The sequence below is a fragment of the Merops nubicus genome, unplaced genomic scaffold (assembly GCF_000691845.1).
Source record: "Merops nubicus isolate BGI_N331 unplaced genomic scaffold, ASM69184v1 scaffold35011, whole genome shotgun sequence".
NCBI classification, from domain to species: domain Eukaryota; kingdom Metazoa; phylum Chordata; class Aves; order Coraciiformes; family Meropidae; genus Merops; species Merops nubicus.
The window spans coordinates 46039-68711 of NW_008590918.1; the positions used below are offsets into that span (position 1 = coordinate 46039).

Below are 22673 nucleotides of genomic sequence, written 5' to 3' on the forward strand. Positions count from 1 at the left end.
ATTTGCACACAAAGGGCGATGCAGTTTGCTGGTAGTCACACAGCATTCCTCTTGGATTGGAAATTCACCTCCAGCAGTCCCACCCCTTTCAGAAGCACAGCCTGGCGTCCGGGCTGCTCAGAGCCAGCAGCTGCTGGAGCTCCAGAGTCTCTTCATCCCCTGCCAGGATGGCAGTGATGTGGCTTCCCAGCCCGGCTAGGACCCTGTGGTCTTCCCTCAGCGTTCTCCTCATTCTGCTTCAACAGACTACTGCAGGCAGAGAACTGAAGTTTGTGGTGGCAGTAAGTACATTTGTTCTCTGTTTTGCTGTGGGGAACAGGAGGAGCTTGACGTGGCTGTCAAATCAGACAGGCATGCTGTTGCTCTGCCTCTCCTCAGACTTAGAAATACCTGCTGATGCCCTTCTGCTTACTGAGGTTAAAGATTTTACTTAAAGAAGAAAAAAAATGCCTCTAGTTATGTGAATTTTCATCTCCTACCCCCCAGTCATTATTTCAAGGTAACTAACAGCTTAGTGTTGTGGTAGGCACCTGCTGCACAGGAGTTAAGAGAGCTGGTGACTGAGGTTACCTGTTCTTGCTTAATTTAGCTGACACTGCTGCACAGTCTGAGATTAAGCCTGGTGATTATTGTCTACTTTCCCTGGGTTTGGAAGCCAAAACTTCTGATGGTACAGGAGTTACCACAAAACTGAATGTGTTTTCCACTTCAGAATAACTGAACTGGCACAGCAGTACACTATGAAACAGAAAGGGGGAATTTTATAGAGCACTGAGATACCTGCTGCACTAACTGCAGTTAGGTTGGAAACAGATTGTAATTGGCTCTTTTGCTGGAATGTTTCTTATTTTAAAGTTACTAGACAACACCTCAGTGTCACTTTCTCCAGTACCTCAGATAAAAGAGAGATTACTTCAGTGAAATAGTTTAGATCATGAAGGTTGTATCATAGTCCTTTTCATTTTTTTTTTTTTTAAATAACAGATCCACTGATAAAGAACAATTAGTCTAAAAGGCTATTTTCAATACAAAGTTGTGGGACTGCAATTCCTGTTTACAAATAGGAATTTGAAGATCTTCTTTCACCTTTATCTGAGGCACTATGTGCACGTACAGATAACAGACAGAAGTGCTGTCCCCCAGACGTATCACCTAGCTCTAGATAAAGCATTTCATGTCTCTAAAGGAGAACTGGCCACAGGGGTGAGATCTGGCAGTCAGCAAGCCCTGCCTGGGCAGTGAGCTCTCTGAGGGGAGGAGACCTATTGAACTGCAGCTCTTACTGTGCTCTAACCAGCACTGGGCATGCAGAAAGAGTTACAGGAATGCTCACCACTGTGGAGACAGAGGCTTCCCATCCAAACCAGCTGCTGCCCACCACTGGGCAGCCACCTGCCCCACCTACCAAAAGGAAAAAAAAAGTTAACTATTTATTTATAGGGTAGCTTAACACAATATTAAAATAATAGGTAAATGTCACTTAATCTGTCTTCCTTCTATCCCTGATACTTTTCCTCAGACTGACTGATCTGCCTAAAATGTTACTAAAGGTTTAATCTCATCATCAACACACATCTCTTTTCTCACAGTGTGGATTCTGTGGGTTCAACTGAACTTTGCCCTCTGAGCTCACTGTTGGGATTTTCATGGGCACAGAACTGCTAGCATAAATAAATAGGACAGGAATTGGCCCCAGAACATTTCACTGATGTAACGGGATATGAGGGTTTGGCTAAAGTCAAGGTAAGTCTAAAGGTACCATTCTGAGAGAATTCAATAGCCACTTTCCAGCCATGCCCTGTAAGCTGCTACAAGTGCTTCTGCATTGTAAAAACATGTCATAACAACTTTCTAAAACTTCCTTAGCAGAATTGCACAATGTAAAAGACATCTGCAGGGGAGAAAAAAAAAACAAATGCTTTTGCTAACTTTTAGGATTGTGCTATATTCTGGGAAGTTATCTTGCTCTGTCCTCATGATTTCCATCTTTGTGCTGATTGATTATTGGCCAAATGTCCTTGGCTGAAAAGTTCTAATTCAAGCCAATTGGTCAAAGGGCTACTTTAATTTTCTTTCTCACATGTAAATTAGTCTTCACCATAATTCTTGTGGACTGAATTAAAACTAGAGATAGTAGAAGAAAATAGGAATTATGTAGGACCATTGGGTAATCAAGTAGAAATGAAACACTGATTTATTGCCTCTGTACAAAGAAGATCTGACCTGTAACTTCTGCCTCCATGCTGACACTCACTTCACCTGTCATATACAAAGAGGTGTGGTTTCTGAGGTGCTGTGATTCACATCTTCCTCCTTGTAACTGAGGACGGGAAGCGTTGACAGGACATGTTATCTCTGTGTCTGATCAAGCCAAGCCATCTGAAACCTTGACTAACCATGCGGAGTGTTTCTGCATCGACAGCTCCCTGAACTGGAAGTGTGGTTGCTTCCATTTCTCTCCAGTTTCTTCATCCCTGTTGCTAGCTTCAAAATAAGTAGTTTTGTTTGAAGTTGAGCCTGTCGATAAACATGTCTATAAGAGGCTCACTATTATTCAGGGACATAATTCCCTGTAGTCCATGGCATTTCTGGGTGAAGATGTTGTATGTACTCCACAGGGCATATTCTGAGGCCACCCTCTCCTCCACAGCAGTTTTTCTCCAGTATGATTTTTCACCTGAGAGCAATGGAAGCAAACGCTGGCCAAACCCTGTGCCACATGGCCTTTTGATCTGATCCCCCCCACAAAGTCACAAAGAGCAAATGGGAGAACCTGGACACCAAATGGGGCTCAGGCTGCTTTACAGCTGAAGGAGAGGGTAGCTGGTAACTCTCCAGCTCTTGCTTCTGAGCACTGACCGAGGCAAAGCCCTTCAGACAGCAGTGCAGAAATGAACACACCAAACAAGCATGCTTTGCTCTTTGGGGGTACATCCTCCCTGCCTCCCCCTCCTTCTTGATTTCTAGTGTCTTTTCACCTTTTATGATGTCTCCTTGTTCTTCTCTCATCCTTCCATGTCTGTGTCTTCTGAAAAGTGAGGAAGGCAATCTGTAGGCCAAGAGTAATAAAGGCTGCAGCACACATTTTTAAATCATCTGAAGTATCAACTCCTTTTTAGCAAAATCTAAATGATGAGTGTTGAAAAATATACACTAATGAGGAAGGCAAGCTTTGTAGGGATACATTGCAGTATCAGGTGTTGCAATGAAAAACTTTCAAATACACAAGTCTTAAAGTTTTAGATTAAAAAAAAAATAAAAACCTCCTAAAAGGCAGCGATGATTGAATGAGTTGGTCGTTTAGGTTAAGTGGTTGTTGATAAGGTCATTGCTTCATTTGCAACTGCAACTGAAGCAAGGTCATTTTCAGAAGTAGCAAGAAACAGGTTTGAGCACAAAAAAATCAGTTGGACAAGAAGTTTAGTCCTTCATTTCCTAAAACCAGGATTCTGCTCTTAGAAGTATTTGTTTCTTTATTGCTACGTCCAACTTAGCATTAAATCATATTTAAATCATATCCTTTCTGTGAAGCTGGCTAATTTAACAGGAAAGTATGCAATTATGTTGTGATTGGGAATGTAACCCTCTTTCTTCACAAAGACATCAGCTTGTCCAGAAAAGCCAATGAATCCTACCTGACACCCAAGCACATCAGCATGTCAAAGCAACAAGCAGTGACACAGAACTTCTCACTCATGTTTCTCATGTGCAGCTGCACCAGTCACCAGACAATGTAGCTGTTTACCTGCTCTCCTACTCACTAGAGGTGTACTGAGAAATTATTATAAAGAACCAACTGAGATTCCAGATATGTAAGAAAAGACATGAACAGGAATAAAAATTTCATAGAGAGGCAAACCCAAAATATTTAAGAAAGAATTTATGGACTACTTTGCTGTACTTGCACTTGGAATGAAAAAGGTGTTTTTTCCTAGAAACTGTGCAAGTTCACGGTGATGACAGTGGCAGAAAAACCTCCTGGATTTGCTGAAAAATATCCATTTCAGGTTGGCCACATCTTCAGTGAAATGCAACTTGCAAAGCAAAGAAATAATAAGCAGTATTCTACATGGTTCTAATGGCAACATTTACTCCAGCCAACCTCGCTGCCTATTGTAGAAAACGAGCAGAGGGAGAAATCCAATTATATTTGTCTTTAAAGGGTAGCATTTTCCACCTCTGGAGTACCTGCTGTAGTGCAGGTTTGTGCACATTAGTGCAGAAGGCTGATGAAAAGGGTGTGTGTTGTAATTAAAACATTAAGCCACACTGCTTGTGTTTACTTTGACAAATATAAATGCAAAACACCTCCCAGTGGGAGTGCTGAACTAACCAGCAGGCAGAAACCTCTTTGATGTTTGGGCAAGGGTGATGTGGCTGAACGAGGCAACGGGGAGCACTCCTTGCCATGGAGCTGCACACCAGTGAGGTCCCGTGGAACAAATGCACCCTGCTTCCAGAGGGTCACTGCATTCCCCACAGCCAGGAGCGAGGCTGGTTGTGTGAACATGGACACAAGTGCAGGGGGCTTTTGCCACAGTTTGGCTCAGCAGCCTGGAGGATTGTCTGGAGCCCTGTGAATTTGTGTTCCAGCATTCCCTTTCACATGGAACTTTTGTAAACTTAATTGTAATAAGCCCACGCAGGATGTGCTCAGGGAGAGTAATTCCGAGGTTTCCAGAAGTATTTAATCCATGGTTGGCACTTTCTTTGTATGCTGGAATAAAAATACAAAAAAGTCCATTTAAGGTTTCTGATCTAAAAATCACGATTGACTGTACCACACTAATATTTACTGTGCTGCAGTGCCCAGTACAGGAAAGCAATCAAACTCTCTGCTCTCACTGAACTTAACAGAAAAATAATCCTACAGACTTTAAAAAATATTTTCATACATGTATGTAGAAGTATTAGTAAATATTAAGTAAGTTAACAGTGTAAAAGTGTTTACTTTTTCATCTTTATATTTTGGGATGACTGTGAAATCAAATATAAGATCCATGTGTATAAGGAATTACTTCTAAAGATACTGCTACTAAAAAAGCAGTTACCAAAAGTCTCAAGTGTCTATACTGAAGTAATTTAATACTCACATAAGCACATCTGTAACTTGTTTAATATCTGGAGGTGCTGAGTGTCCAAAATTCAGTCAGATTTCTTGTCTAGGTGCCCAGCTGTGCCCAGCTCTGGATGTGATCTCAGCATTAACATCTTGGCTGATGAATTTTATGTTCTAGGAGGAAGAAACACCAGGCTCATGCCCACTGAATTCCTGTACAATTACACCTATTTGTGCGTGTTAAGAATGTGCTCTGACCCCACTTGACCAGGTTTCTGCAGACTCTCCAACAGTGTCATTTGCACAATGGCACTGGGAGTACAAGGTGTGCTTAAGGGATGTTCACAGCAATTGACTCCATTTTGTCACTGGTATCATTGTCAGGTCTTCCGACACGGTGACCGAACACCCATCCTCAACTTCCCAACTGATCTGCACAAGGAAAGTGAATGGCCCCAAGGATTTGGACAACTTACCAAGGTATGTTGACTTTCTTAGAAGAACTTGCACATGCTGCTAAGCAGGAAGTGGGTGGATGTTTTTGATGTGTCTTTCAGAGCCATTAGCAAATCTCCAGCACTGATAGTTGGTTTGCCATACCCTGTAATTCACAAACACTTTCACAACATGTTCATCCAACTACTGTTAAACTGAAATCTTGTTCATCACAGCTTTATAACGACCTTCCTAAAAGCAACAACTTCCTGACAGTGTGTCTGCATTTAAGTACGTGGCAAGATTAAACATTGTCTATGCTCTTAACATTGATGAAGTTCTAATGACCAGGAAGCACTGAGCACCTGCCCATCAGGTCAAGCGATGAGTCTACATCCCATCATTTGACTTGCAACCACCTACTCACAAAACAAAAGCAGTCCTGCAGGAGAAGGCTGCTCCTGGGGACAATGTGTCTTCTAATAAGGCTGCTTTCAGCCCAGAGTTTCACTAGGGTGCACTGAATGTTACTTAAGGCATGAAATGCAAGCCACAGATTTATCAGGTTGATCAGATCTGACAATATAAGAAATCCTGGCCTATCAATCATCCTTTCTTGGCTGTCACTAACTGACATGCATTGTAAAGAGCCATGTTGATCATGAATAACTGCAGGAGCATCTACAGAGCTACAGCACTGTGGACACAGTATTTGGACAGAATCAGGCTCATTGCCTTTCCTGTAGCAGTTGTTGGAGTCTTAGCATTTCAGAATGTATAATTTTTTAAAGATATAAATGAGTATTTCTGCTAAAAGCTCTAGATCACCTACAACACATACAGTGCATTATACAAATGGTGAATGATCACTTAAAAACTGATTGTTGAAGACAAGAGAGAAAATAGAAAAGAAACTTCTACATTAATATTCTCCAGCCAGTTTAATCTAACAGTCACCTGTATGCTTGCCTGGCAGACTGGAATGCAGCAGCTGTTTGAACTGGGGCAGTACACGAGGAAAAGGTACTCCAGCTTCCTGAACAGCACATACAACCGGCGAGAGGTAGGCAGCAGAGCTCTCTGCAGGGCACTTCCCTGGCACGCTCTGGACTTGTGCCACCTAAAACCACGCCACCATTTTCCTTTTGTTAATGGGAAATTAAGGTAATAGAAGAACATTTTTGACAGTCAGGCTTTTATGTCAAGGTAAAAACACAGACTCAAGTCTTCCAGCTCCTACATTCAGTTTGGGTCTTCCATCGCCCAGTTTTCCAGGACTGACAGCTCCACAACACCCAGTGAATTGGGAACTTATGTCTAGTGTCCCAACATTGTTCCACCCCATTGAAAGGTGAATGCACATCCAGGCACATGATGGGCCATGCTCACAGACTTCAGCTTGTAAAAGAGAGGTCTGTTTGGACATGTCTGTCTGGGAAGACACCACTGACATTTTGGCCTATACATGAGGGATGGATTGATGGGGAGTCATAAAGACTACAGCTTTGCCAAGCTTCCAAGAGAGGTCTACAGTTTACGTGCCTTCATTCCTGAGCTGCAGCAGATGGATTATAGAATCATAGAATCATAGTATCATTTAGGTAGGAAAAGACCCTTAAGATCATCAAGTCCAACCATTAACCCAGAATTTTCCTTGATTATTTCCTTATTATTTCTATTGTTCCAATGCTATTTTTAACTCTTTGGAATTCTCTCAGTTTTACATCCAAAGTACAGATTACGACCGCACCATTATGAGTGCCCAGACATACCTTTCTGGCCTCTTTCCACCAACCAGCAGCCAAATTTGGAACCCTGAGATTCTCTGGCAACCCATTCCAGTCCACAGTTTGCAAAAATCAACAGACCGGGTGAGTACTGGCTGGACACTTCCTGGAATGCCTTACACTTCCAAGAAGCAAACAAGAGAAAAAAAAGGGGGGAAAACCTAAAAAAAAAATGTTTTCTATTCTTTTTGAGTTCGATCTCATAGAAAACATCAGCTGCAGCTAGTAGCTGGCAAGGATGTCATAGGTCAGTTGTAACAGCTGCATGAAAACTCTCCCTCTATAGTGCAGAATGGCTGAACTGTCACCCACACTGCTCTTTCTTCAAGGTACAGCTCTAACAGTTCTCCTGGCAGGGACACTTTGGGGCAGCATGACAGGGAAGTCGCTCTAACCCTTTACAGAGAACAAATGCTCTCCTAAACACCAACCATGAGACAGACCTCCCCTCCTTGGCAAGTTTGCTCCATAGCTTATTCAAGGAATGGCATTTTCACCAGCCACTGTAATGACCTCTCAGTTATTACTCTCCCATTCTGGTAGCACTTAAGGCTCCCTAATTATAGACAAGGGCTCTTTTATGCTCAGTGCTATACAAACATTTGATGAAACCCCAGCACTTGCCTTGTGGTTCACTATAAGAGCAGACCTACCCAAATATCAGGTCTTGTAGTTTTACTAAATGCAGCTCTCTGTGGCTGACTCAGGTTTAGATTTTGATTTAATCAGCTCCTGGGACAAGGACTGTGTACGGAACAATGGGCGAACAAAGAGAAAAAGCTACTGAGTGTGATGACTGAAGGGCTAATTTTCTTCTGCCTTTGAGGACAGAACATTAAGGAAATGTCCACAAAACTCCTATTAAAGAACTGCCTGTCCAGTCAGCAGCACAAGAGGATGGATTCTGTCATTAGGGGGTGGCTGCACCTGCCTCCCATTTGCATCTCTCTATCCTTGGAGGCTGTGCTTGAAAGCAGGTACAGAGAGGAAGGGGTTCCACAGGCTGCATTAGGCACAACGTGATTCAGCCTGAAACTTAACTCTGCCCCTCAACAGGAAAGAATGCTGTCACTGTTATTGAATGGGGGACACTAGGGGAAGTTCTTCCACCAGAAGACCAAAAAGGATCAAAGTGGTCAGAGCTTTGGTCAAATAAAACCTCAAAGCCCTTAGGGAAATCCCAGTGCCCTGCAGGGACCTGTCTGGAGAAGGCAAGCTCATTTGGAGGAACCTCTTACACCTCCTCACTTTGGCAGCTCCTCCAGGAGTGAGTACTGATGTTCCACTGAAACACATCTCTGTGGCACCTCAAAATTCTGGTTAAATTTACAAACCACCTGGAAAAAACATTGTTCCCTTGTTACACCAAGCAGATCCTTGGGGTATTTTCAAGCCCTAAGCAACACAAAGTGGGAAATTGAGGCCAAGTACAGTCCCATAGAAAACCCAAATCACAGTTCATTCTTCAGCCACTGGGACCTATCAAGACATGACAGGCACAGTACTGAGTACTGCTCAAGGAGGCCAAAGGGAGTGGCTGAACTAAGAACACCTAGAGTGGGATAATTAAGCCATACTGCAAAAGACACATTTGTTATTGTGTAATTAAACAGCATTCCTCTGTTTCACATTGCAACCTCAAGCCTTCACCCTGCGACGTGCTGCTGGTACAGAAACAATGCCCCTGTGGAAAGCAGTGCAAGTGCCAGAGTGTGTGTCTGGCAGTGGCTGCTGCAAGCTTCACACTGATAAACCAAAGAGAAGAGAGACATGCTGGCAGTGCAGCCTGCAAACGTCCTCCCCAAGACAGAGCAGACCCCCCTGCACATACACAACCCATAGATACTGAAGCTAAGTGACACGCAGTCTTTCTAGGAGCACCTGCCCAGAGGTATCTCCACTGTACAATAAGCCAGTTCCTTGACATGAGTTCCATGGGCACAGGATGATACTAGTGTTGGGTCAAGAACCGTCCAGTGATGTGACACAAAGTGCTGGACCAGCAGAAGCTTATTTGCTCATCCTAATTGTTTACTGACACTTTGTGCTGGACCAGGCACCATCTGCCCTGCTGCGACTGGCAGGGAGTATTTGCCAGAGCACAGAGTCTGCTGGGCACCTATGTCTTTAGGCAAGGTTCACATCAAACATGCAAGATCAGCTGAGCTCGTAATGCATACACTGTAAGTTATTAAAAGTGCACCTGAATACCTTAAAATAAGGACAGAGCTATTAGGCTCACAGCTATTTGATGTTTCAGGAGCACAATTTATTTGTCAGTCTCGTTTCGAGTTCTGTCCATTAAGTGGTACTTAACATGTTTACAGTAACAGGCTGCTTGCCTCCAGAGGGATGAGAGCAGGGTGTGTAGATGGAGAAGCAGTTCAGATTCCAGCACCAGGTGGAGTCAAGCTGCACCTGGAAAGATTCAGAAATTAAGAGGGAAATGGTAGCTTTTCAAAATTCCTGATCATGGGCCCTGATACATTTCCCAAAGCAATCCCCTGACAGACGTGCATAATTGTTTTTTTTGCTAAAATCAGGTAAGCTGAGTGAAATCCAGGTATCATAGCCACTGAAAAGTCATGTTACCCCAGTTTGTTGCTTATGTTATCTGAAGTCCTGAACAAGGTACCCAAACAAACCACTTGGGAGCAGCCGTAGCACGGCCATGAACCTGTCTAAGAAATACTCCAGCAACAATCTCAGCAAGAGAAAAACTGGAGGTGTGCTGAGTAATTCTAGAACTATTCTAAGTTTTACTTCTTTGGTTTCAGAGGCTGCATTTCCCTCTGCCTGACTGCCCACGTTTTGATGAACTTCAGAATGAAACACTAACATCTCCTGAATTTCAAAGCAGAATACAACCATACATGGTAAGACAAAATCCAAATAAAACAAAATCTGGGAAGGAAAGTTAATTAAGATGCAGAAACTATGAAATTGCATTTTTCCTTTTGACAAAATTCAAAAATAAATAAATGCAGAAAAAAAAATCTTAAGCACTCTCTTAAAAATTTAGGCCAACATGATCAAATGGTGTTTGATAAGCTTCTGTGTTTATCACACTTTTCTATAATAATCTTTTAAAATATGACTTTAACATTGATTTTCCAAGACTATTTAGAGCTGCACATAATTAAAGTTCAATGATTGCACACATCCTCTCAAAGTCACTTTGGGCTTTCTGCTTGGCCTAAGGCAAACCTTTTCCTTTTGTGGTTTACTGCTACCCTTCTGCTAGCTCAGCCACTCTGGTCAGCCCCCCTCACCCGTGGCAGGGCTGAATGATGACTTCACAGCCATCCTCCCTCTGGTATGAAACAAGCCATGTGGGAATAAAGGGTATTAAGCAGTTCCTTTATTCTTCTGTGGAGGCACACAGCAAGAATCCCCATGGGAATTGTTGTGGAACTATTACTTTGATATTCAGCTCACCTGCAGTGCCAGAAGGAAAACCTAGTTTCCTTTCCAATTTCTTTTTGCATCATCCTAGACACTTGCCTCAGCTATCTTTCATTTTCTGTTTTCTCCTCATCTTCTTTCTCATGTTCCTTTTCCCTTAGTGCCTTCCTCTTCCTTACAGCTGAAGGCCTGGAGTGACTGAGGTACCTTCCTCAAGCAGTCAGGAGAGGGAGAGAGGTGTGCAGCAGAGAGAGCACCTGACTTGCCCAGAGCAGGGCTGAGGAAAAGCAGTGTCTGGAGCAGGGATCAGTGCCTTGAAATGGCTACAGAACGAAATCTGCAACCAAAATCTTCTGCTACAAGGGCTTCACCTGTGTAAAATTAAACCCCATTGCTAATGAACCATATATGCTCCATACGTGTTGAGGATTTGTGGCATACTCTTTACTTTTTTTCCCCCCAGGATTTTTTACAAACAATGGCAGTTAACACAGGACTTGAACTAAACAATCTTAAAATCCTGGACAATTTCCAGCTCTGGAATACATATGATACTCTATACTGTGAGGTAATATAAGGTAATAGGGGTTGGGAAAGAATATAACTCCTAAGAGGGGTTTCAGTTAAACTAAGGCAAGGTGGTTTCAGAGGAAGGAATTGCCTTCTCTCCTAGATTTGCCTTTAAAAAAGAAATTAAATTCAAATCTAAGTTCTAATTTAGTACATTGATAAAACATAACCCAAAAACATGGTTTACAGCTTGGGAAACTGTTTCTATTTGATGTTTTTTCCTGAAGCACTGCTACCAAAATCCATTCCTTTTATTCCCTTATTTTCCTTCCCAGTATGCTGCTATAGAATTATTTGAGCATGGTGCCTAGGACATATTTATGATTTTTAACAGGAAAATTATATTATTTGCTTTAACCTACCAACAGGTAAACATCAAATACTCAGATGTTGAAAATGGGAGGTAAGATTATGATCTATCAGTTAGAAAATTAGGAGATGGGGATTGCTGCCAGTGAATAAAACCAGACTGGCCCCAAGCACACGATGATTCCACTTGGCCCAGCCAGGATCAGCAGCAGCACGTGGTGGCTGCTGAACATCCTCTGCACACACTGAGGCACTCAGCACGGTAAGACACTGTCACTCTGACCTGACTGGAGAGTGACACATGTCAGTAAATGGCCAGTGGTGGAACTGGTATCTGGACAACTGTATGGAAAGGGCAGGAGAAGCTGGAGCAGAGTTATACTCTGAGAAAGGAAGAGGTTAAGAGGTATGTCTGCAATCTTCCACATGAGGAAAACAAACCCCATAGATCTCTATAGGAAGAACACATTATACCTACAAGGTCTCCCCTCTCTCTTCCCATTCACCCACCCTTGGCCGCCCCCATTCCCCCATGGTGTATTTCAGGGCATGCTACTGGGCAAAGAGTTGCAGAACAGCCTCAGAGTCTAAGGTGGTAGTGTGAGGATGGGCAATAGCATGATGGAAACCAGTAGAAGAAAAAAAACCCACTGTTTTGTTTTCCTTTACGACTAGCACATTCACAATTACACTCTCCCCGCATGGGCCACCAAAGATGTGATGGACAAGATGGAAAAACTGGCAGAATTGTCCTTATTATCACTGTTTGGGCTTTACGAAACACGAGAGAAATCACGACTACAAGGAGGTAAATGAAAGAGGTGTAGCTCTCAGACAGGCAGTGACAATGCTTGTGACAACGTGCGACGTCCTGCCACCCCACTCACACCAACTCCTGACACAGAACCTTGCTGTGTGAGCCTGGACACTGCCCAGCAGTGAGCTGTGCCCTCCCTAGACACCTACAGACTGTGCCGTGGGGGATCTCTGCTGCCCTCATCCCCTTGCCTCGAGAATGTCTCTGCTCTGGAGGAGCACGAAAGAGCTTGGGAAAAATGAAGAACTGACACTGTGTGACTGGTGGGAAGCAAACATGTTAAACTGTCCTCTCAGTCTCTAGAGAGGAAGGGGCTAGCACAGCTGTCACTCCTGCAACTCTCCCAACAGACAAAAAATGATGGAGAGGAGGTCTCAGCATAGCAAAACTGGAAGTGCCACTAGCCCCAGTTCTCAGGGTAGTTCTAGGGGACTTCCTGTAACTCCTGCCTCTGCATTTGACCTGGATGATGAATGATATATTTCACCTCTAAAATACCTTTTTCTCTAGCAATGACCTTGTAGTAAGCTAAAAAAATGCATATGAGGCTAGATGTCTTCTATCTGATACTCAAAATCTTTTGCCTTTTTGGTTTCTATGCAAATATTGTATCTTCATTTTCCTCTTCTTTGTTCCCATCTTTTTAAGGTGTCCTCGTGAATAGTATTTTAAACAGTATTAAACAAGCTGCCAATTCTACAAAACAAAGAAAAATGGAGGTCTACTCTGCAGTGAGTATTTTCATCTTTCATAAATCTTACTACAATTTTATCAGTAAAAGACCCTTAAAAGAACAGTCAGAGTCTTCCTGTAGGTTAAATGGAAGAATAATATAATACAGCTTAATTTAGCTAACAAGCTGAACACCAGCCAGTACAAGAACACAGCAGGAGCACAGATATCACCTCAGCTGCAAACTGTACCTGGTAAAGAAAACTGTATCTTTTATCATCCATTTTTTCTTCAACTTAATGGAACAGTTTCTATAAGTTACATCTTACAGGTGCTGGCACGCAGCAGAACTTCAGTGGCACCTCCAAATCCTTCCTCTGCTTAGAATGGGATGATACAGCTGGGGATTCTTTTTTTATTGGTTTTTGAGGATGAAGAGGGGCACATGGGTCAGAGCAGGCTCTGCTTAGCCCATTCATTACCTGTCTCTAACGATGGCCAGCAGCAGGGACGAGTGTGAGAACAATGCCAGCACAGAGTCGTGCTTCCCCTGCACAAGCTCCCAGCAGCCTGTGGCATAGGGACTTCCTGGCTCTGTGCATTTAATAGCTCCTGACAGACTTTCTTCCATCACTTTATTTAATCATTTCTTAAATGCATTTATACTTCTGGCCTCTGCAGCATCCTGTGGCAATGACTTGTTAAAAGAAAAAAAGTACTTCCTTATTTTTACAGAAACTTAATCCTGATTTAGCTCCTTCCTAGGATTTCTGTTGTGAGAAACAGGGAAAAGTCATTCTTTAGTCGCTGTTCCTGGGTCACTCATGAACTGCCTGCTTTCTGTCACACCTCATCCATCCTTATCTTCCAAGACAGAGTCCTTCCCTATTTAGTCTTTCCTCACATATAACCCTCTCAATACCTTAAATATTTCTTGCTTCCTTTTCTATGTGTTTTCTAGCCCTACAAAATTCTTTTGGAAAAGGAAGAAGTGCATCCAGAATTCTCACTGCTGCTTTAATGCCTTGAGGCCAAGTATACTCTTATTTTTGAAACTCATCAGTCTAAAAAGTTCCAGATCCTGAATAATAATGAAAATGTAGCTGGCAGACTATAACATAAATAACCCTAGCAAATAGGTACATAAAGATGTTTGCAAAATTTAGGCATCAAGGTGTTTGGCCTTCCTTCCTTCTGGGGTACCCTGCAGGAGAAGGGATGATGGGAGAGGAAGAGACTGCAGGTGCATGGGCAACTGATTCCATCAAAACAGAAGCCAAACTGAGATTTTATTGTGTCAGTCCAAACAGAAGGAACAGTAATTTTAAAAGTTCTGGGGTGAGCGTGGAGGTGAGGAGAACAGTCTTTATAGGCAACTATTTGTCTGCTATACCATCTAAAAGTCCTTGTACCTTCACCTGGACTGCCCCAGGATATACTGCCTTAAGCTGACCTCGGAACCAAAAACGCTCCTGAAGGAGTGAGCAGCAAAATGCACAGAAAAACTAGATTTAATTACTCAGACCACATCTTGCTTTCCCCCAGTATCTCTGTCTCCAAAATATTGCCAGATGGTGTAAGACACACACTGCAGTAACTCTTTGGAAATGTCCCTTGCTGTCTGTAGTAATCCATTAACATGTTTTTCCCAAAAATGAATTACTGAATATATCTTTATGGTCAAATTACAGAGGTTCTGTTTTATCTTGATTGCCACTCCTTCTCCACACTTGTCTCATTACTCTGGGTAAATGGTAGTTGCCTTAACTGACCTTCAGGGATGGATCTTCTTTTATTTTTCCCCAACAGCATGACACCACACTTGGGGCTGTCCAGATTGCTCTCAATATTTTCAATGGAAAACTGCCTCCATATGCTGCTTGCCAGTTTTTTGAGCTCTACCAAGAAAGCAGTGGGCAAGTATCTTTTTATCTATTTCAAGGATGAGGGGTGTTTGGAATTTGCTTCCTCCTTCCCCTAGATCATTTTCCTTTCACATACTGTGAGGAGATAGATACAAATCTGTTTTAAACTGATTCTTCACTGAGCAGTGCACAGGCACAAAGTTATATCAAAATGAGGGAAAATTACTTTTGTTGGATGGGCCTGTACCTCTGTGCTTTGAAAGACAGTGGGAAGAGGAAAACAGGCTTTACCAGATGGAAGTAAATGGTAGAACAGATCTTCCCAATTATTCAAATGATGGCAACAACATTTCCAAGACATCTCAGGAATCCCAAGGTAAACCAGCTGGCTTAGCAGAGCCTGGTGCTGTTGCCATTCAAGGAGCCTTCAGAAGGACCTTCTGAGCTGACTGGTGATCTGTGCAGCCATGTAACCAGCTTTGGCAAAGGGGGCTGGCTTTGTAGATGTCTTTAACAAACCCTCCACTCTTGAAGAACAGCTTCTAAAGTAGGATGCTAGAGCCTATTTCCAACATTCTGTCTCTGAAGAAGAAACCTTCTATTTAAGAACGTTTCCCAAAAAGTCTTTTCTTTGTTGTTGACCAGGAGCTATAGCATTGAAATGCATTATCGGAACGACTCTTCAGAGGATCCTTACCTGCTCACTCTGCCAGGCTGCACCTCCTCCTGTCCACTTGAGAAGTTTGCTGAACTAGTTTCTCCTGTGATTACAGACAATTGGTCGAAAGAATGTGGAAAGAAAGACAGAACAAAAGGTAGGGTAACGGGTCTGCATTTCCTACGTAAGACACGGAGGCAGAAGTTGTATCAACAGCTTCAAGCTTTGCCCCTTCCTCACAACAGGCAGATCTGCCTCTAACGGGCAGGGAGGTTCCCCTCGGACATATTTGTGATTTGGCTGTTCTCTCTGTATCCAAAAGGATACACATGCATGTCTTTCACTGACCCCCTTCTCTTTTGCTGTTTCTCCCTCTCAGATATTTTTATGGGGTTCGACGTTGCCGTTGGCTTGTTGTGCATCTTCAACCTGGTGCTGCTCTACCTCCTCTATCACTACGGGCGCTGCAGGCGCAGGAACAGCTACCAAGACATTTAAAGGAGAGGCAAAGGAATGAAAGAGAGAGCAGAGACATCAAGCAATCCTTTCAGTGGCTCATCTGCATCAGTTTGCTCTGGCCAAATTAATCTCCAAGGCATGTTCAATGAACTTGAGGAGCTGAGGTATCTGCGGCCTAGCTCCTGGAAGACTGAACACCTGCAGTGAGAAATTCTGCAGAAATACCTTATTGTTAAGAATTCACTTTTCTAGGAAGACAAAAAGACTCCAGTTTCTATCTTTATGTTTTCAACTACTATTAAACCCTCTTAAGTCAGCTGGTGGGGTGAAGGAATGCTGTCTCCTATGCTTTCTTTTTATATTGCCTTTTAACATTCAGCCCTCTGCATCTCTCTTACTCTGCTCAATGAGTCTTCCTGGAAAATCACAGTCTGTAATATCTTCCTTACCTCTTATAAATGGCTACTTTGTTGATGCACGGGGAAATGTTTTCAGTGAGCAGAAGCTGCCATTATTGTGTGAAAAAGACTCATATCAGCACTTGGACATGACATTTCTGCATGTGTTCATGCAAAGTTTTGACCTTGGCTTTCAAACTAATAAAAGTCTGCAGCCTGCTCTTCAAAGGAGTTACAGTACTACAGCCCTCACTGAAACCAGCAGAAACTGAGGGGAGCTCTGTCACATATCCAGGCATTGAGCAAGAAGCTTAGTGCAACAGGGTCTTGCTCAGCATCCACAACTTCAGTAATATGGATAAGTCAGTACATTAAAACCTGTCTTCTGTTGCTACAAGCTTTCCTGTTTTTCTGAGCTCCCAGTCATGAGCAATCCTTTGCCTTGCATCTTTTGTGTAATGCATCTGTTCTGTGCCCTGCTTCAGGTCCCTTCTGTTATCCTATTTTTTGAGCCACTCTTACAGTATTTCCTCAAGTGATCACTGTGATTGCAACTAGGAGTTCTGATCCTTGGTGCAAAACCTGAAAGGAACATCTGTATTGCAGTCCAAAGTGTCACAGCAGCTCTAGGAAACAAGCCTGAGCTGCTCTGGGCACTATTAGCAGGGGACTCAGAGCAGAGAAAAGCTCAGGACAAAGTGCAAACCTGAGCCTGGCTCCCCAGCAGATCTATCTATGCAGCAGCTGTCTGGTGCTGAGCTCTGTGCTACCACAGCCAGAGTGCTGCTGCACCTCCCCTGGGGACAGACTATGTCTGCTACTAGAGGCAGTCAGATGCTTGGCAAGTGAAGATGTATTGTTGGCTGACAATGGGCAGTAAGAACTGCTTTTGAGATACATTGTGATTGTGCTCCACAAGAAGTAGAACGGGGAATGTTTTTTTTCCAAGACTGTTTCTTGCAAACAGCAGTACATCCAGGCAGAAAGTAACATGTGACGTGTCTGAGACATCATTTGTGGGATATGCTACTCAAGCCTAAGCTGTTACAGAGAATTTCATGAGATGAGGCAATTCTGGCTGCAGCAGGAGCTGTCATGAAGTAATTTTACAGTAGGGACACCTTTTTGTTAACAGATTGTCGCACTTGAAAATGTCCATGCACTTTTACAAAGGACCCAGTGAACACAAGTCAGCCAGGATGTAATGGGCAGATTCAGATAATGCAACTTCAGAATTAAGAGAGGCACAACAAGGATGTAATGTAAGACATTAGTAACACAGGGCCTGAATCTCACCTCCAGTAAAGATGCTTTGTCTTGCTCTGATGAGATCCAGTGAAATTTCTCCAGTGGAGTAACAGGTTGTAAATGTCAGAGAAGCTTCTGGCTTTTTAAATTTTTTTCAGCCATATTTACAATTTGCTTAGTATCATCTGCAGACTGTGATGAGAAAATCCCTTGTCTCCCAGCAACTCGTAGCACTGCAATAAAGTACATTAAAGAAGCAAATCCACTTTTGCAATTGTATCTGTGTGAAAAATAACAGAGCTCCCAGTATGCCTGGAGTTTCCAAACAGAAGTGAACGTTCAGTTTTGCTCCCTCTGCAAGGACAGATTCTGAAAGCACTGGTGCTCTGCCATGACTGCTGCTGACCCTGATGACTGGAATGGAGCGGCCAGCACAGCGGGCAGAGCCCCGGCGGGCAGCACCACGGCACAGACAGGACAGGACAGGGAGGGAAGGAGGGAGGGACAGTCTGGGGGGCACCACAAGCTTCCCCTGTGACAGAGCACGTGAAACAAAAGCTATGGGACAAGGTTTTTCCCTGAGTGCATTAATTATTAGCAGCAGGGCACTGTGGAAACCTCTCACGGTGAATTTAAGCTGGAATAAAACCTGCTAAATACAGGGAGATTTTTTTCCCTCCCAGGGAAGGGTAAGCATGAAGAAAATCTTTGCCCAAAGCCTGGATTGCAGCTTTTTTGGTACTGTACAGAAGGTATTTTAATGGGATGGTCTGCTGTGTGGAGAATACTTCAGACATGTCAATTATGAGACACGTGTAGAGAGCAGTGGAGGCTTTGATTTACCTGTTGACATCTTCAGATATAATAAACCCTGTGCTAAACTCTGGGTTAAAAAAACCTCCTTGAGGTATCTGGAGTTCAGAGGGATTTGTGAGCAGTGAGTGAAGTACAGGCAGGCTGTTGTGCAGGAGAGCAGGGACAGCCTGGACAGCAGGCACTCCCCCAAAGCAAGGTCAAGGTCACCCCACTGCTGTGGGCAGGGTGAGCTGCCACTCTCACTTGAGGCACTGATAACACAGGGGGCACAGGCACAGCACCCTCCCTCCTGGCAAGTCCTCTCCACAGCGTCCCTGCCAGGCCTGACCAAAGCAGGCAGTCTGCTAGAACCCAGGAGTCCCTCCACCTTTACATCACCTTTACCACAGCTCTGTGGGCATGAGGAAAAGCTCCAGTCCCAACTTCCTCCTGATTCCTGGGAGCAGTCTGCCACCTACTGCCCGTGTAAGCTCTCCGTGTTTGCAGCCTGCCACCTAAACTGTGGGGAAGGTGTTTGAAATGGGATTCAGCCCACTTTGGTGTGTCACGATCCAGAGCCAAACTCGATTGTTAAAAGGCCAGTTCTGCCCTTCCAGAACTGACTTTTTTTTAAAGGAGTAGAAAAGAGTTTGTTAACAATTTTCTTCTAGATTATGTACAGAGGAAGCTGGCAGGTAGGTTGGGGTCAAGTGAATGGATATTGCTGCCTCAGAAAATAAGACTTCACCATACACTTGGTTCAGGTGTTAGTAATTTTTTTCACAGGTACAAACTCCTATTCAGTCATATCCAACAGCTGAACTGCAGAGGATGATTATATTTTTCTGACCTTCTGTTATTCTCTGTCCATAGCAGTAAAAGGAAAGTATCTTAAGTCAAACTGCTTAATTTCTGTACTCGGCCAACAGAACAGAAGCCAGAAAGGGGAGAAGGTGAGATAAGTGTCTTCAGTCAGTCCAGCTGTTGATTGCAGGCTTAGCTTTGTGCTCAGCCTCTGTGCCAACCACAGACTTCCCACTGGTATTTTCTTATTTCTTGTTGATGATGATGATAAACCCACCCCATCATATCTGGCTACTCAACGTGACACTGGGAATTTCAGCTGGGTATTTTTCAACATTCTGTCATCTGAAGTCAAATGCTGTTGCCACACACAGATGCAGGCTTCCCATCAGAGGTCAATGAAAGACTTGTTCTATGAACAGATGTTTCTGGCCTAGAAAGCTTGAAACTTTGTAGTTCTCTAATTCTGGGGAAATCTAGAACATAAAAATTCTTTTGAAACTAAGCTCTCAATGGATACACCTGCAGTAATTTGAGAAACGTCTCATGGCAAGGAAATTCCCACCCCCAAGATTCAAGATATTACCCTAGAGTCACTAATGAAAATTATTATGATTACTTGTTGCAACAAATTTATGCAGCTTCTAGTACTAGTAACCACTGCAAAACAGGCATTTCTTGAGGCATTCACCTCTCCTGCACAGTTCCACTGACTCTGACAGCTCACACTGAGAGTGCCTGCACACACAAAGGCTTGCAGAGGAACCTCCTCCCAGCTGGGCATCAGCAGTTCAAACAAAGAACTAGGAAGAGGAAAACATCCCAAGTTTTGGGGTGGGGGTATTAGGTCTTTCTCAGAAGCTGAGAGGAGGAAATAAATTCCTTCTAGAGAGAAAAAAACCCAAAACACAACAAAACAGTAATATTCTGCACTGGGATGCCTGAAGCCAACAGCTGTGAGGAGCTGAATGAGAAAGGAGACAGCCTCTTGTGTGATGAGCTTGTTACAAGTCAGAACACTGTCAAACCCAGCTTCAGTTTTTTAGTTTTGCTTTTAATCAGCAAAGCCCATACTGCACTGCTGCTCACTGGTTGAACTGAAATGAATTTAGGGCCATGACTGAACAGTTTGTCTTTTATCTGCCAAGTGCCGAGTCATCACTCAGCGCTTCTGTCAAAAGCTCTATTAGTATTACTAAAAAAAAGAGCACACCAGATCTCTAAGCACTGGTCAGAGAGAAAAACACAACTGTTAAAGAATTTATCAAATAACGAATTAATTCATATAATCCAAACCTGTCTCATTAGTATAATAAAAGAACAATTGAATGTTTTCCAGAAATAGAGGTGTAAATAGCAATACTTTCAAGTTTCTTTTCTTATACACCTCTCTGCCTTATACTAAAAATGGGACAGCAGAAGTACAGGGAAATTTGGCCCCAAACCCCAAGCATTAATAGTATCTTCACAAACTAGCACTAAACAAGATTATGTAAGTATCCATATGCTTATGCTTAAAAACAACAGCAGATGCCTTATCCACCATCTGACGGTCACGATCTGTGTCAAAGCAAAGCAAAAGGAGTGGGAAGGTGACATGGCTGAGGGACTGCCTGAAATGGATGCTAGGAGTGCTGCTACCTTGCTGTGGGCATTTCTGCCTTGCCTGTTGTGCCCTCCCAGACTCCCCTACTTCTGTTGCTGTTCATTCGGCCAGGGGGCCCAGCCATCTGATCAGAGACAATATTAAGGATACTAAAGGCAAAATACATTTACACTTCTGAAAGCTGAAATGCCAGTATCCCTGAGATACCAAGAAATGGGTAAGGATTCAGCTGAGGATTCGGTCACAACGGGAAAACTGAAACCAGCAATGGCACAAGGAAAACCAAGGTGAAACTGCAAAGAGCTAAGAAGAAAAAAATATCAACCCAAAAGAGAACAGAAATTTCCAAAGTCCTCCTTCTGCTTATTACAGAAAAAGGGGAAGAGCCTGAAAATTGTGCTGACATGCTCTTTCTCTTGACTCCCTGTGTCTGGCATTCTGACAGCGTAGCTGCCACTCGACAGCAGGGGAAGGCCAAGGGAGAGCTGCTCCCCGGCCGTGGTGTGCAGTGCTGGAGCTGAGCATCACTGCAGTGCAGTGCTAGAGCTCTGCTGCTGCTGCTGCTCACACGGGTGGCATCTGATCACTCCTGTAAACCACTCATAACACGAGCTTCATAAGCACATCACCTGGGCCCAGCCCACTGAGCCTTCCTGCAGGGACAGGGTGTGCTGCCTGACCAGCACTAGTGGTCACTGGTGCTGCATGGTGAGCTTAGAACAGTCACCCCACGAATCTCCAGAACATCCCAGGGGGCAGGAGGGTTTAATGCTTTGATACTGGATTTACCTACTTCAAAATATTGGACATTATGTTGGATTTTGATTTAGAAGAGTGATGCAGCATTACACCAAAATCCCAAGCATGACACGAGGACTGTGACATCCAGTGGAATCACAGTGCAAGCTGATTCCCCAGGCCAGCCTCTGCAGGAGCCACTGTCACAAAAAGGGAGGTTTTGTCCCAATTAGAGAGGTATTTGGAAGTTTTCATTGCCATATTTTATCAAGGTTTCCACTGAACGTGTGTGAATGGAGTTTTTTCAGATATACAGAACCTGGCTACATGCAGTCAAAAGACAAGGTAGTTACAGACTTCCTCTGTGACACCATTGCTGTTTTCTTTCACACCCAATAAACAATGCATTTCCCCTTCACATATTTCACATATTTCTCACACTCCCATGTATTTCCTTCCTTTGAAAAAATATGCCAGACTTTAAAAACAATTCTGTTAATAACTGTTACGTCATTGTCCATTGCTACTAAAGCCCATGGAAAGACTCACTGCATGATAACATCTGAGATATTAAGTAAATCTATTACATTAACTGTACTCACCCAGATGTACCCACATAAACTACTAAGACTGGACTGCAACTAATATGGAAATGTATGTATTAGAAGGCAAAAGAGTTAAAAGATAACCTGCAGATCATCTTCAAAAGACACACCAAAGAGAGGGAGTCACCCAGAGCTGTAGGTGGACGAAGAGATCACAGGTTGAGACAACAGTATTTAGTGCATGTAGGTTGATGCCAGAATGCAAGGATCATCCAGACAGAAGGGCTTGTTGTAGCCAAAATGAATGGTATGAATATGAACACAGCTCAGCATGAATCAATGTATTGAAGGTGCTCCTTATTAATAATTCAACAAAAATCAGTTATAGTATCACGAAGCTTATTAGCTTAGGCTGCAGCCTAACTAATTTTAGGCTAACAAAGAGTAGAACAAAGACTGGTTCAGCAGTGTAACCTGTATTTTGGCATCTGCAAGGACTATGG

The 22673-nt window shown here is 43.3% G+C and overlaps 1 protein-coding gene across 1 annotated transcript; it reads left to right on the forward strand.

Annotated features, from left to right (window-relative positions):
- The first annotated feature begins 167 nt into the window (after positions 1 to 167).
- On the forward strand, positions 168 to 16075 carry LOC103782333 (prostatic acid phosphatase-like). The gene is made up of 11 exons (XM_008950101.1): positions 168 to 281; positions 5444 to 5539; positions 6471 to 6557; positions 7213 to 7365; positions 10059 to 10157; positions 11150 to 11254; positions 12241 to 12373; positions 13031 to 13113; positions 14864 to 14970; positions 15565 to 15734; positions 15957 to 16075. Exons 1-11 carry the CDS (start codon positions 168 to 170, stop codon positions 16073 to 16075), a joined length of 1266 nt encoding a protein of 421 aa, XP_008948349.1.
- Positions 16076 to 22673: the final 6598 nt, after the last annotated feature.

Bases quoted from the DNA above. Each gene is read 5' to 3' on its own strand.
- LOC103782333 (XM_008950101.1), top strand. From the start codon at position 168: ATGGCAGTGATGTGGCTTCCCAGCCCGGCTAGGACCCTGTGGTCTTCC. The intron at 7,366-10,058 runs GTGAGTACTGGC...CTTTGGTTTCAG, and splicing joins TGCAAAAATCAACAGACCGG to AGGCTGCATTTCCCTCTGCC. The intron at 10,158-11,149 runs GTAAGACAAAAT...TTTTCCCCCCAG, and splicing joins GCAGAATACAACCATACATG to GATTTTTTACAAACAATGGC.